Source organism: Cydia amplana, chromosome 5 (genome assembly GCF_948474715.1).
Source record: "Cydia amplana chromosome 5, ilCydAmpl1.1, whole genome shotgun sequence".
In the NCBI taxonomy this organism is placed as follows: Eukaryota; Metazoa; Arthropoda; class Insecta; order Lepidoptera; family Tortricidae; genus Cydia; species Cydia amplana.
The window spans coordinates 6,389,228-6,405,605 of NC_086073.1; the positions used below are offsets into that span (position 1 = coordinate 6,389,228).

Below are 16,378 nucleotides of genomic sequence, written 5' to 3' on the forward strand. Positions count from 1 at the left end.
CTCTAAATACTTAGGTCGCTTTAGTTGTTGCACCCATAAAAGTAACATGATTTTGTTGTGGTGGTCGTTATAGTTAAATAATCTCTCTTCTCTCTTGTACATGATTTTTCACAATACACATAAGATGACTAGGTATAGGTACCTACTTATATAAATTATTTTCAATTTGCATTATACTTAATAGTACCTACCGCAAGAATAAGCTCTCTGTAAATTGCTAGTGTTTAACTTCCTTTAGCATTTAAAACGTTGGCGTTAATTGTAAATTTTGTTATTATCTTTCGCTTGTTTTGTTATAAAAATATTGCTCACTTTTTTATTTATTTATCGTCCCCGCTGTGCCACGGATGGACGATCTACGATATTACAGCTTAGTTGCGAGACATTCAAACTGCTGTTGACGATGTTTTTTTTTTACATGGAAACTGGATAGATTCCGATTGCAATGAGAGTCCGTTTGGTTTCGCAATTATGCTGTTGGATTGGTACAGTTACTGTACATAAGAGCAAACTACGTCTATTTATTGTATTCCTAACCAAAGTAAGGGTTACCTGGAGGTATTTCTGCTTAGCCTGTGAAATATATTGTTATATATATTTATATTTTTGTTACTTGTTTCGTATTTTAGTATCGAAAAATTATGATGATAAAAATCACGCACTTCCATGAAATAATATATACAAAATATACCTCAAGATCTTAATTTGATTATTGCATTTGATACTGTACTTAGTGTGTAATTATTATAAAAATACCTTCGCGTAGAGCTAATTTAAGCTTGGAATGGAAGCCGTACATGCTTTAAACCATCACAATATCTCTACTATAATTTATATAACGGTATGAATGAATCATTTAATAACTATTTCCATTATTCAAACTAATAACTTTTGAGCTTTAAGTTCCAAGTTAGAAATCGCTTCACGCGACGGTAGTTATTTAGAAATTCTAGGAGTATTGTCCACTTTTATATTGTTGTGTTAAGTAAGATGCATTTAAATGTTGTCGATTTGTGATAATAAAACTAGAATAAAACATTGTAATATTGTTTTATTAATTACCAAACCATTACAAAGTTATGCCTTACATCAAATAATCCACTTATATGTCTAGCTGACGACCATCAATCTAGGTGCAATGTTCATTGACATGAGTTCTTGGAACAATAACTTAGCAGCGTATGGCAGACGAATTTGCGATATCTGCGTCTTGTTCTTACAGCCTTTGCATTCAAATGTATTGTTACGGAGGTTGGCTATGGCGATAAAACCACAGAAGTTGCAGACATGAATACGATAGGGATCTGAAACCTCAAAAAGACGTTCACGTAAGAATTGCGCTGCACCGTGAGCAATTTGACAATCACGTTCCATTTCTCCGAAACGCAGGCCACCGTCCCTGGCTCTGCCCTCCATAGGCTGTCGTACTAGAATCTGCACGGGTCCTCTCGCTCTGGAGTGAATTTTGTCGTCTACCATATGCTTGAGACGCTGATAGTAAGTGGGCCCTAAGAAAACTTGGGCATTTATTTTTCTCCCAGTATGGCCATTGTACATGACTTCATTGCCTCGCAGATGGTAGCCATATTCCTGCAGAAGGGACGAGATTTTCTGCACGTTTACAGCGTCATTAAACGGTGTGGCATCGCCAATTTCGCCTTTGTTTGAAGAGACCTTTCCTTGAATACACTCGATCAAGTGACCAATTGTCATACGAGACGGGATGGCATGGGGGTTAATAATAATGTCGGGGGTCAACCCTTCGCAGGTGAAAGGCATGTCCTCTTGTCTGTATTGAATTCCACAAGTACCCTTTTGACCATGACGTGAAGCAAATTTGTCTCCGATTTGTGGAATCCGGACGGATCTCACGCGAATTTTGCAGAACTTGTAGCCTTCGCTATTTAACGTCAACATGACTTGGTCTACGATACCAGTCTCACTGTTACGTAAAAATGTTGATGCGTCACGCTTTGTATAGCGTTTTGTGGTACCTTCGAGTTCATCATCATTTTCAGGTAAAGTTATCGTTTTACCTATTACCACGTCATCGCCAGAGACACGAATACCGGGGGCAATGATTCCATCCTCATCTAATTTGTCATACAAAGCATTCCTCATGCCCTGACAGGTCTGTCTTGTTGGCTTCTCAAATTGTTCTTCTTGATCGCCAATACGTTTGGATTCAGAGTCTTTATAGGAACGGTAGAACACTGATCTGAAGAAGCCCCTTTCCACAGCAGATGCATTTAAGATGACACTGTCTTCCTGATTGTAACCAGTGTAGCATAGAATAGCTACAATTGAATTGATGCCAGCTGGTAGTTCTCTGAATCTCAAGTACTCCATGGACCTTGTTGTTACCAGTGGTTTATGAGGATAATACAGCACATGGGCGAGAGTATCCATCCGGACATGGAAGTTGGTGATGTAAACTCCCATAGCTTGTTTACCCATAGCACTTTGGTATGTGTTTCTGGGACTTTGGTTGTGATCAGGGAATGGAATAATTGAAGCACACACTCCCAATATCATAGCAGGATGAATCTCGCAATGGGTGTATGTAGAACAATAGGCATACTCTTTTATTTGAGCCAAGTCATCAGGGCTCATTGCTATCATTACTGTTTCTTCTTCCAAAGTGTCAATGTATTCTACAACACCACTGGCTACCAAATTCTGCCATCCATAATTATTGTAATCTCTTTCTTTGAGACTGTCAATATGCTTTTTCTTCAATAATAAAGCTCCATTTTCGACAATCAATAATGGACGGCAAATTCTGCCAGCATCAGTGTAGATTCGTATTTCTCTGTCTCTAATATCACGAATCATGCTCACTTCTGAAACAATGATATCCATTTGGCGTCGAAGCTTACGCAATGTAGCCATCAACTGTTCAGGATCACGGTGAATACCTACCCAGCACCCGTTTACAAATATCTTAGTAGCATCGGCTATGGCTGATGGAGCAATTTCTTCCAAATTTTCCATAGACCATTCTTCCAAGAACTCAAGAATGGGAGAAGGTTGGCTTCCTACGGAAATGTAAGCCATCAAGGCCAGGTTCTTTACAAGGCCTACAGCAGCTCCCTCAGGAGTTTCAGCAGGACATATCATTCCCCATAGAGTATTATGCAACTGACGAGGTTTCGCCAACTTTCCGTCGCGTCCAATTGGCGAGTTCACACGCCGCAAATGTGAGAGTGTTGATGCAAAGGTCAATCTATTTAACACCTGAGACACTCCAGCTCTAGCTTGATGAGCCTTCTTCTGGTCTCCCCAGTTGCCAGTAGCAAGTGAGTATCTAAGGCCATCTGTGATTATTTTTGTTTTGATAGCCAGCTCCAGATTGAAGTCTTTTCCCCTGTCAATGAATTTTTGGGCATACATGCGAACTTCCTTCAACAAGTTTTTGAACAGACCTCTGAATAAGAAAGCTAGCAGTGGCCCAGCTAAGTCTAATCTCTTATTTCCATAATGATCTCTGTCGTCCAATTCTCGTCGTCCAAGAGCCGCAAGTAATAGTCTGTGCACCATGTAACCCAGAAAATATGCTTTTTTTGTTTCACAAAAATCAGAAACTCCAACATGAGGCAACATTTCTTTTTGTAGGATTTCTCTAGCATATTTAATACGCTTCTCTTTAGTAACACCAGGTCGGGCACCTCTAGATCCAATAAAATTGAGTGCAACACCCTGTTCTTGGATTACAAAAGCTTCGTCAAGTGATGGTTTAACCATCTCCATCATTTCAGGATCATCAAAGTCATAGATAATGTGTTCAAGAATATCTCTATCTGCGACAAATCCAAGAGCCCTAAATACAATCATGATTGGTATTTCCTGTTTGATATAAGGCACAATGGCAATAATCCTCTGACCGATAGCAGATTTTTTGATGCTCTGACCACCTCGAGCCATCATGTTCACCCAAAGAGTGGATGTAGGCCTGGAACTGTGCTCCAAGCATGATCTTATTTCAGTTTTGTAGGCATACTTTCCATCTTTCATGCTAAACACATACACTGTATTTGTTGCCATTTTCTCCTGGGCTATCAAGACCTTTTCTGAACCGTTAATTATAAAATAGCCACCGGGGTCAAGGGGGCATTCATTCAACTCGGTCAAATCTCTGTCAGTTAGATTGCTAAGTAAGCAATATGTAGATCTCAGCATAATAGGAATTTTACCAATGAATGTCTTCTGATGTTGCGTCTCAATGGGATCCTCATTTTCTTTTACAATGGTTTTAGTTATGTCAACATATAGTGGAGCAGAATAGGTCAGATTACGAAGTCGAGCTTCATTTGGCATCATAGGTGATGGAGCACCATCTTTTTCCCAGTGCGTAGGTTTGGAGAGGTAAATTTGATCGAATTTCAAAAGGTATTTTGGTGGTACCTCTATTTCTCCCGAAGCATGTTGTGCTTCAGCTTGTAATTCTATTGGTGGCGAATCCTCTACGATGCGCTGCACTGACATCTGAATAAACTCATCAAAACTATCCAATTGTTGACGTACTAAACCTTTTTCATCAAAGTATGCGTTGATGACAATCCAGCAGGCTTCCTGCCAGAGTTCAGACGAAATTTCTTCAACGTCTTCCTCCTCATACTGATCATCTTCTGTGTCGTACATTTTGATGGCTTGCAGTTACAATTTATAGTTTGAAACCAAAGCTAGTAAAGGGAAAACTGCGTGGATACGCAGTTATCCCTTGTTATGAAATGAAAGAATGACGTATAGTGCGTCTTACTTGCTTGTGTTACAATGTGCTATGCAATGCAATCCAATAAATACCACCCGGCCATTAGCCGACGAGGGGAATGAAATGACGCGTAGCGTTCATCGGTGTTGCCAACTCGGAATTTGAAAAAATGCCAGACTTATAAATAAAATAAATAAATAAATATTATAGGACATTTATACACAAATTGACTAAGCCCCACGGTAAGCTCAAGAAAGCTTGTGTTGTGGATACTAAGACAACGACATATGTAATATACAAATACATAAATACATAGAAAACAACCATGACTCAGGAACAAATATCTATGCTCATCACACAAATAAATGCCTTTACCGGGATTCGAACCCAGGACCGCGGCTTCACAGCGGCTTATGTCTAGATTATGCCAGAAAAGTGCTAAAAAAAATGCTAAACAATATACTTGGTCAAGCAGATCTTCTCAGTCGAAAAAGGCGGCTAATTTGAAAAATGTAGGTGCAAAGGGATATCGACCCAAAGAAAATTTGAATTTCGCGCCTTTTTTACTGACAAGATTTGCTTGACCAGCTATAAAAATTAGGATCTTCTACATAAATCAAACAATGCTGTTTCTGAAATTTTTATAGAGTCAGACCAAGCTAACTTTGCACCGACTTGGTTAGCTAATGCCAAATTTCTTTGAAACTTGACTTTATAGTGGCTCTCAACACTTTGTACCTGTTGATGCAGAGAAGGCAATCATTGTGACAAGAATGCCATATATTGGAAAATTTGGAAACATATTAAAACAAGCCTTTGTGCTGTCAAATTTAATATGATGTGGCTAATGTAAAACAGGCACAACAAAAAATATAGTTATACTCTGGCTGGCACACCCACTTTGTAAGTAGAAAAGGCGCGAGATTCAATTTTCTTATGGGAATTCAACCTTTCGCCTCAACATTTCTTTAAATATAAGTACCTACTCTCGTCTATTACCGCGGTAGTCTGTTACCGTTTAGAATTCCGCGTATGTATAAAATTTCCTTTGACGGTTGTGCCATGGATTACACCAGGGATGTTGCGAACATCCGCATCCGCATCCGCAACCGCGGAACATCCGCATTATTTTCAACATCCGCATCCGCATCCGCATCCGCATAAAATCGATGCGGAGCTTATGCGGATGCGGATGTTGAACAAGTCGGTACAGGAACGTCTTAGCGGCGGCGTAAGTGCTAGGTAATTTCGTCATTACCTATAACGAAATCATCTAGATCCAGAAAAGTCGGCGAAGTTACTGTTTATTAAATATAACGCACCTATATTCTTGCTCAAATACTAAAGGTTTGGTTTTTTTAATAAATAAATACTAAAAATGTAATGGCAGGCAACTATTGAACAACCTTGGAGCCAGGAACAAAGTTGTTCTACGTTGGGTCCCAGGGCATGCGGGTATCGTAGGAAATGAAAAGGCCGACGAGCTCGCGCGAGCAGGGGCTAAAGGGAAAAACTACAGTCCTGAGCCGTTTTGTGGTATCCCCAAAAGCCTAACGCGGCTCACCCTAAAGACCTACTGTCAATACACAACAATTCAACTCTGGAGGGAAACAACAGGTTTGAACCATTTCAAAGCGCTTATCAAGGCCTTCAGCAAAAAGGCGTCCTCGAACGCCTTAGCGCTGTCTAGGAACCAACTGCGCAACTTGGTAAGGGTGCTTACTGGGCACTGTTGCCTAAATAAGCACATGCACACCATGGGGAAACGTGACATGGGGCGGTGCAGACTCTGTATGGAGGCAGAGGAGACGCCCTTGCACATTCTCACAGAGTGCCCTTGCCTAATGCGTACTCGTGACTTAATCCTGGGCGGGCACATATTGCGCCCGGAGGAGGTAAAGTCTCTCGAGTTCAAAAAGATCCTGCAGCTGTTTGAAGTTGCAGGTTTGGATCGAGAGTTGTAGTAGGTGGCGATCACAATAGATCAGCGATGGTCGCAGTGATACATAGGGTTTGGAGCCTTATATAGCCCCTAACAAGAAGAAGAAGAAAAATGTAATATTTGACGTTTTCTAAGTACCTAATCTTGACATCCGCATCCGCATCCGCATCCGCGGATGTGAGCCTTTAAAAATCCGCATCCGCATCCGCATCCGCGGATGTCAAAAAATCTGCATCCGCAACATCCCTGGATTACACTGCCAGGTTTCAAACTTGGCTTAGGGACACAATTCACTAATTATTATGCTAAAAATTATGCCAGATGCTGTGCGGAAAGAGAAGAGTCGTGGAATGTATGGGGCCCACGACTCTTCTCTTTCCGAACTGACTCTAAATGGAAAATTTTGATGCCAAAGAGTGTGAAAATATGCCAGATCTGGCATCAATTATGCCAAGTTGGCAACACTGGCGTTCATGCGCTGTTGCGGTAAAAGGTTGTGTTGCCATTTTGCTAAATTAAATTCACTCTACTTACTCTTATTTTGCCTAACGCTTCCAGAAAAGGGTAAAAGAATCGAAGTTAAAGTTATAATTAATATAAATTAAATATACACATATCTTATAACTCATTTTTTATACGAAAAAAGTCTAAATTAAAAATATTAGTTTCTGGATTTTCTATATTTTTTGCCTAATTGTATTAAAATATAAATTTATGGTAACATTTTATTGACGTTTATTACTTTATTTTCGAGTGACTTTGATCATCAGGCATGCAGCCAGCCGCAAGATAAACGTAAATTTTTACAAAACGTTTATTTTACTTGTTTTTAACTTAAATGTATTATATATTCCAAATGTTCATATATTTGTCGAACAAGGTACAAGTAATATCTTATTAACTTTGAATTCGGTCTTGATATGCTTCACGGACCCGGACACAAAAGAGCAACTTTTAATAGCGTTGAGCGTTGTGTGGAACTACCTTTATACCAATCCGATTTGATGTTTTGTTTGAGGTTTTCTTTGCAAAAGCAAAAATTATGATTCACGTATCCAAATGAACTGTTAATCATTATTTAAGCAGTTTTAACGATTGGCATTTATATAATAATGGATTCTTCGAGAAGAAATAACTTTGAAGATCAGCGGTGCATCCTAGGACTACAAGATTTGAAATTATCCAACAAAGATGAAGACGGCACTGAGCAAGCGCACGGGGCTGCAACATCGAAAACAAATTCTCTCGCCAAAGCTCGGCCTGTGGGAGCGATCGAAAGCTTCGTTCTGGACAACACCCAGACTAATAGACAGGATTACAGTTTTTACGAACGTTCAAACGTGATAGCAGCTTCAAAGTTCGCGACTCCAAAGCGTGTAGAAACGATAGCGTCGATCAACAAACGCGATATAAACACGGCGGCCCTCCCCGCGAGCCCAACACGATCCATCGATAGTAAGTCACAGAGGTCGCTCAGTTACCAAACTGAGGATCTGTACGAGATTCCTGCAAACCCAAATTCTCAGTTTCCACCCCCTGTGTATGAAAACATAGAATACTACGGTGAACAGCGATCCCAGCAGCCGCCGTACTTCCACCAGTTGTACCAAGCGGGCGCACCGCCGCCGCCGCCGCCGCCCGTGTCCGACGGCTACTACGACACGCGCTACAGCAAGGCTCAACCGCAAGTACCTGTCAACGCTAAGCCTAAACATAACCCCACTGTCTACGAAAATATGCTTTGTTCAGATGGTGATAAGAAAAATGAATATAAACCACTTCAGAAGAATGAGCAACGTTTTGTGCAGCAAGGATCAATGCCAGGGCCACAGGTGCCTAATACTTCATCCAACAGGAGCATTTCTCAGTTGTTAATGAATGACAAAGGCATTACAGAAAAAACTCCTCCACCGCCTCCATACAATTCCTCCCAAGACAGCTCTAGCAGTGATTACACAGTTATGAAATCGGCTCCACCTAAGTACACAGATGTCACTGCTCTTCTTAAAAATGGCAGCGCTTCCAGTTTTGATAGTAAAGTTGTTCCATCAACTGCTATTTACGCCTCAATAGCCCCAAGTGCTCAAAGGCCTAAGGCTTATTCTGCCACTGAAGTTCAACAAAATCCCAATTTTTATCACTCTAAGCCTAATCCAGGAATTGACAAGCCACCGGCTATAAATGGTGGATTTGCAAAGCCACTGCCAGTTAATCGGATGCAGATAGTGGATGATGCCAATGGTTCAGACTATGTGTGCATGAGTGGAGGTTCCCCAGCAACAACAGTTCCCACAACAAGAGATAACATGTCATCTGGCTCGGAATCTCTAGGATCTCGGAACTTAGTGTCAGGTCTGCCATCCATGTGCTCACCAGCAGCATCACCAGCACCAAGCCCAACACCGAGTTCAGTATCGGGTGTGTCTGGAGTGTCAGGTGGCTCGCGCGGTTCAGGCGGACGTGGAAAGAGCTTGCTGCCGTATAGCATCACGCCACCTCGCCCTGCTGGGCCCAGTGAGGCGCAACGCAAGATTGAGGAGCTCACAAGACAGCTTGAAGAAGAAATGGAAAGGCAAGATGAGGAAGGAGAATATTTTGGTGAGGATTATTGGGACCCATATTATTTTGTTTACAACCTATAATAAGTACCTAAAGTATTTTACTTTATTATTTGTCCAGGTTTTTTGAACGGTAATATTATTGTGTTGCAGGCATCTGCCACACATGCGGCACGGGCGTCACGGGCGCCGGACAGGCGTGCCAAGCCATGGGCAACCTGTACCACACCAACTGCTTCATCTGTTGCTCGTGCGGGCGCGCGCTGCGCGGGAAAGACTTCTACAACGTGCACGGCAAGGTGTACTGCGAGGAGGACTACTTGGTAATACACTGTGGTGTAAATTGTGAGATATAAAAAACTAGTTGTCTTCAGATGCTGTGCTGTGCTGTCACTGCAAAGGTATATAATATTGCAGTGATTCAAGTTAGATTATTCAACTGATTCCTAGACAAAACATTGTGTATTTAGATATAATATTTCGGTTAATCCTCTTTTTGCGACGTTTGTGTAGGTACCTTTGTTTAGAAATGCTAATTTACTTTATTTTCTATTTATTTTAGTATTCTGGGTTCCAACAGACTGCAGAGAAATGTGCAATATGCGGCCACTTGATCATGGAATTGGTAAGTCAATCAAAAGTATTAAAAAGAGGTTAAAGGCTTGGCCAGACACAGAGCGCGACGCAGCACCGCGTCCGCGCCGCGCGACCGCGGCACATGCTAACAGGTTACCGACGTCAAACAGACTGCGTCCCGCCGGTATCACGCCCCGCTTCTGTCGCGCCCCGCGCCGCGCGGCCCCTTGCGTCCGCGGACCGCCGCGTCGCGCTGTGTCACATCAGTCGGATCGGACGTTAGGCAGCGAGCGGTGGCGCGCGGCCGCGCCGCGTTCCCGCGCGGCCGCGCCGCGTTCCCGCGCAGCCGCGCCGCGTTCGCGCGCGTGATGAGGGCGTGTTGAGAGCGCAGTCCGCGCGCGGCCTGTTGTGCCTGATGCCGACGCGATGACTGTTCACATCGCGTCGGCATCACGCGGCGCTGCGTCGCGCTCTTTGTCTGGCCAAGCCTTAAAGCTAATTTTGTAGTGGTGGTCATTTTTCCATACTGAACAAGCTAGTTTAGCTCCTTAGATTTCGTGCATAGCCCATAATACATTATACATAATTCGAAGCAATAAAAAAAAATATATAATTAATTATGGACATGATATGAACATTTTTCTTTGTATTAAGATCCTGCAAGCAATGGGCAAGTCATACCACCCGGGCTGCTTCCGCTGCTGCGTCTGCAACGAGTGTCTCGACGGCGTGCCCTTCACCGTGGACGTGGACAACAAGATCTACTGCGTCAACGACTACCACCGCATGTTCGCGCCCAAGTGCGCCAGCTGCGGGAAAGGTAACTCATGTTCCTGTGTGTGTAGAGTGTGACTGCCTTCACCGTGGACGTGGACAACAAGATCTACTGCGTCAACGACTACCACCGCATGTTCGCGCCCAAGTGCGCCAGCTGCGGGAAAGGTAACTCGTGTTCCTGTGTGTGTAGAGTGTGACTGCCTTCACCGTGGACGTGGACAACAAGATCTACTGCGTCAACGACTACCACCGCATGTTCGCGCCCAAGTGCGCCAGCTGCGGGAAAGGTAACTCGTGTTCCTGTGTGTGTAGAGTGTGACTGCCTTCACCGTGGACGTGGACAACAAGATCTACTGCGTCAACGACTACCACCGCATGTTCGCGCCCAAGTGCGCCAGCTGCGGGAAAGGTAACTCATGTTCCTGTGTGTGTAGAGTGTGACTGCCTTCACCGTGGACGTGGACAACAAGATCTACTGCGTCAACGACTACCACCGCATGTTCGCGCCCAAGTGCGCCAGCTGCGGGAAAGGTAACTCGTGTTCCTGTGTGTGTAGAGTGTGACTGCCTTCACCGTGGACGTGGACAACAAGATCTACTGCGTCAACGACTACCACCGCATGTTCGCGCCCAAGTGCGCCAGCTGCGGGAAAGGTAACTCATGTTCCTGTGTGTGTAGAGTGTGACTGCCTTCACCGTGGACGTGGACAACAAGATCTACTACGTCAACGACTACCACCGCATGTTCGCGCCCAAGTGCGCCAGCTGCGGGAAAGGTAACTCATGTTCCTGTGTGTGTAGAGTGTGACTGCCTTCACCGTGGACGTGGACAACAAGATCTACTGCGTCAACGACTACCACCGCATGTTCGCGCCCAAGTGCGCCAGCTGCGGGAAAGGTAACTCATGTTCCTGTGTGTGTAGAGTGTGACTGCCTTCACCGTGGACGTGGACAACAAGATCTACTGCGTCAACGACTACCACCGCATGTTCGCGCCCAAGTGCGCCAGCTGCGGGAAAGGTAACTCATGTTCCTGTGTGTGTAGAGTGTGACTGCCTTCACCGTGGACGTGGACAACAAGATCTACTGCGTCAACGACTACCACCGCATGTTCGCGCCCAAGTGCGCCAGCTGCGGGAAAGGTAACTCATGTTCCTGTGTGTGTAGAGTGTGACTGCCTTCACCGTGGACGTGGACAACAAGATCTACTGCGTCAACGACTACCACCGCATGTTCGCGCCCAAGTGCGCCAGCTGCGGGAAAGGTAACTCATGTTCCTGTGTGTGTAGAGTGTGACTGCCTTCACCGTGGACGTGGACAACAAGATCTACTGCGTCAACGACTACCACCGCATGTTCGCGCCCAAGTGCGCCAGCTGCGGGAAAGGTAACTCATGTTCCTGTGTGTGTAGAGTGTGACTGCCTTCACCGTGGACGTGGACAACAAGATCTACTGCGTCAACGACTACCACCGCATGTTCGCGCCCAAGTGCGCCAGCTGCGGGAAAGGTAACTCATGTTCCTGTGTGTGTAGAGTGTGACTGCCTTCACCGTGGACGTGGACAACAAGATCTACTGCGTCAACGACTACCACCGCATGTTCGCGCCCAAGTGCGCCAGCTGCGGGAAAGGTAACTCATGTTCCTGTGTGTGTAGAGTGTGACTGCCTTCACCGTGGACGTGGACAACAAGATCTACTACGTCAACGACTACCACCCAACCGCATGTTCGCGCCCGAGTGCGGTGCGCCAACTGCGGAAAAGGTAGGTAACGTAACTTCCTGCTGCTAACTCGAATTACTGAATTTCTAATGACGACGAGAAGACGGCTATTCAACATTTTTGCGAAGTCTGTAAATAATTTAGCCTATTAACCTCGATATCGAATCGATTCATTCACCAAAACGACTTTAAGTAGTTTAAAAAAAAATACCACGGGCTTTAGGGGGTGTCTATTATTTGAAAACACATCATAAGTAATATGCCCCTGATCCCTGACTGATCCGTCTGTAGACGCGTAACATGCTCTACGAGATCAATCTCTTTCAAAAGGTTTGTGATAAAATACCAAGATAAGATATTGTTCGTCAAAGAATATTTATGCTACATATCGCAATGCCAATCAGATGCTTTGATAATCACGTATGTTACGGGTGATTTTTTAAAACATGTAGTTGCCGACTGTATTTGCCTTACCCACTTTACAAATGTACTTATCATAATTACCGTTAAGTTATCGAAGAGTTCAGTTTTGCCCTTCACCTCCTGGTTCCATTATCAGGCCAACTATCGAACTTAATTGCTTGTAACGCTTCATATCAATACCTAGCTAGCTGAAACGTTCGTTTACATTTTTGTGCAACATCGCTCCAATATATGTGATGGCGATTGTATAGGGAAAAATTCATTTATTTTCCATGGCTATGACTATTTCGTGTACCTACCGTCGTATGGGTACATACATATATAACGCATTGCTGTTTTATTGATTTCACCATTTTTGCTATATACGAGTATATAAAACGTTATACTAAACTGCAGTCTGATTACCCAATGAATTACTTTTCTCTTTTTATACTTTTTCGGGGTTTTTAGTACCTACTTGCTGCTGTCAGTCCTAGTTGGATCTTAGACTCTAGTAACACCAGAGGCTAGAAGCACTAAGCTGAACTGTTGTTGCAGGCATAACCCCAGTGGAGGGCACGGACGAGACGGTGCGCGTGGTGTCCATGGACCGCGACTTCCACGTGGACTGTTACATGTGCTGCGTGTGCGGGATGCAGCTCACCGACGAGCCCGACAAGCGCTGCTACCCGCTCGCCGGTCAGTATATCTATAGGGGCTATATTAACCCCTAGGGGTTCAACTATAGAGTCCCCTGGGTCGAATTTGCTAGTCAAAAGTCGACCTTGGAGTTTGAAATTTAGTATCGAATTGTAGATAAAGCCCCGTCCCCATATCGCGCGGCAAACTATCGAACATTGGCTCGCGCGGCAGCCGCGCGCAATGGATACCGGGTTGGCTCGCGAGCCAGCGAGTTGGCTCCCGAGCCAACCCGGTATCCACTGCGCGCGGCTGCCGCGCGAGCCAATGTTTGATAGCTTGCCGCGCGATATGGAGACGGGGCTTAACGCGTCCGTGAACAGCGTGGGAAAGTCAGATTAGCAAAATTTCTTAGGAACGACAGCGCCGATTTTTAACTCAAGGTTCTCGTCGGGGTTTTGTTTAATTCTAGGGTTCCGTAGCCTAGAATGATAACTTAGACTTATTTTAATGAAATTTCCACGAAAAATATTTAGAATATATTATAATCGGTCGAGCCATTCATGAGAAGATCCCACGGTTGTCGTATGAGCAGTCGTGAGTGTGGTTGTTGTTGCAGGCAAGCTGATGTGCCGCTCGTGCCACCTCGCCACCATCGGCGCCGCCTCGGGCCCCGGCCAGCCGCCCGCGCCGCACCTCTCGCCCGCCTCCTACCAGTACATGGGATAAACAAACACACACACACACACTGATGGAAAACACACGAGGGCTCTAATGTCACAAAAAGCGCAATACTGTTGAGCATTGTGCGCGACTGCAAAACTGAACTTGTGGGCTCAAATTGTCATTTGAGATCTGTCAACTTACAAATACCTAATGGAGCAGACGGGCGTATTGAAAATGGAGCGCTTTGCACTGAAATTGTTAGGTGGGATTCCACCAGTGTGCGGCACAAGCATATTCAGTATAAAAATGCTTGTGCCGCACACTGGTGGAACCACGCCTTTAGAATTACATATAATCATATCGGGATGCCTGCAAAGACAATTAGATATACACTAACTATAATGCATAATGACTAAAAACTCGTTGTCCATTAAAGCCTTTGTTAAGTTTTTAGTTCTTAGTTGCTCTATGTTCATATGAAATTTTAGGTGTTACTGTAAGTAAAGAAAATATATCAATATCCAGTTGTGAGCCATAAACGATCAAAACAATGTTTGATGCTAATTTAAGACTAATATGCGCAGCTTGGTAATATTTGTATGCATTTGTTTTTAACCTGGCAGTTGGCCAAGAAAAATGTTTTTTTAGAAAAGTATTCAAAGTGCACTTTTTTATATGCTCTCTAGTTGCTGTTAAAGTAACGAAAGACTCGATGTACGTTATACACCTATTAAAAGGCTCAAATAATAATTACGGCATATGTTCCACTTGACAATGAATTGATTTATATTAGTATATAGGCTTAAGTTAATGGTGATAAAAAAGCTGACAAAAAGGAAAAGTATTAGATGTTCAATTGTCCATAAATACAAAACGCGTATAAAAACTAATTTAAGTTGATAAACATTACGAAAATGTAATGTAGTTTGTTATAATTATAAGTCAGCAAATAGGCTACTCTGTTCAATATTTCATATAAATAGCAAATTGCATGTATATGTAATTGTATATTGTGATTAGTTGGAGCCAACAGTGGCACAAGCCTGTTATAGATGTGATATCGATAGATTTACTGTTCTGATTCTTTTGTGTAGGTATATTATGTCTCTACTACACTGCGAACAACAAGTGAATTGCTGTTGTACACTATAATAATTGACTATTATGCCATTAATATGTATTTTTTAAAGACAGTTTTATGCATTTTCTCAACTTATGCATTTTTCGCAATGTATCAATAATGACTTATGACACCGATTGCTAATGGTTAACTATGCCATTCAATGGAAAAGTGCCACTAGAAGCGGGCAATGTCGCTACGCATTTATTACGTTTTAAATAAAACGCCATATGACAGCACACCTGGTGATGAACTCGGGTCTGTGGCAATGAAATTAAATGGTAAATTCAATGTCATCTCCAGACATTCACGATGGCGCTCCTATACATTCCAGTTCCGTGCTGTCTTGTTGTGTACTTAATATTAGGTTGTTTTATAATCTGTACATATTGCTGAGGAAAAATGTGATTATTTAGCCCTTTTATACAAAATAAAGATGGTTTGTTAAGGCATAACTTTTTAATATTTAAATAATAATATTTAAACAATAAATCATTCAAAATTTAATAAATTGTTTGATAATTTAAAAGGATCCTACTTTATAAGTAACCTTTTACACTCAACACTCTCCTTTGGCCCATATATAAATACCATATACATATATGGTAACAGTGAAATTCATAAAAATATTTTCATCCAAGTAATTTCCATGAAATTCCTATTGCCTTATAATGGACAGTTATCACATTACCCACACTTTACAAATCGTCAGGTGACAAGCAAAAGTCACTAATTACTATAAAATATTTAAACCAAAATCAACCTTTTCGTACTAATATGGTTCACTATGGCTATGAACTTGTGGAGGTACTTAGTGACTTTTGCTTGTCACCTGACGAAATGATATCATGAATTTTTTGTATCAACTCCTGCAAAACTAGATCTTCAGAGTAGATACTCAATTAAAATATAATTGTAAAATGGAAATTCAAGTACAATACTTGTAATTTATATTGTGCATCACAGAAGTGTAAACACTTTCTCATACAACACCTACTAGCTTAGGATCAAGATGTAGTCATTGCCTTTACCTAGCAAAGCAAGTTAGGTCTCAGCTGAGTCTTAAATGTTCAAAATCTACTAAAAGTGTGTAATAATGTAAACAAAAAAAATCTTTGAACAAAAATTAACCAATTTTGGTACTACTTTGGTTCACTATGGCTCTGATCATGTGGTAGTATTTAGTTTCTTTTGGTTTTCATCTGACGATACATAAGCATACATTGGGGTTTTCGGTGCGGGAATGATTTCGTGTATTTATAACTTTG

General features: G+C 42.7%; 2 protein-coding genes across 2 annotated transcripts; one reads left to right on the top strand and one right to left on the bottom strand.

Moving 5' to 3' along the window:
* Nucleotides 1–1,033: 1,033 nt before the first annotated feature.
* Nucleotides 1,034–4,786, bottom strand: LOC134647874 (DNA-directed RNA polymerase II subunit RPB2). Its single transcript, XM_063502225.1, has one exon. It carries the CDS (start codon nucleotides 4,639–4,641, stop codon nucleotides 1,111–1,113), a length of 3,531 nt encoding a protein of 1,176 aa, XP_063358295.1. The 5' UTR covers nucleotides 4,642–4,786; the 3' UTR covers nucleotides 1,034–1,110.
* Nucleotides 4,787–7,632: 2,846 nt separating this feature from the next.
* Nucleotides 7,633–14,084, top strand: LOC134647875 (LIM domain-containing protein jub). Its single transcript, XM_063502226.1, has 6 exons — nucleotides 7,633–9,251; nucleotides 9,365–9,534; nucleotides 9,774–9,836; nucleotides 10,442–10,607; nucleotides 13,244–13,384; nucleotides 13,944–14,084. Exons 1-6 carry the CDS (start codon nucleotides 7,766–7,768, stop codon nucleotides 14,051–14,053), a joined length of 2,136 nt encoding a protein of 711 aa, XP_063358296.1. The 5' UTR covers nucleotides 7,633–7,765; the 3' UTR covers nucleotides 14,054–14,084.
* The last annotated feature ends 2,294 nt before the right edge of the window (nucleotides 14,085–16,378 follow it).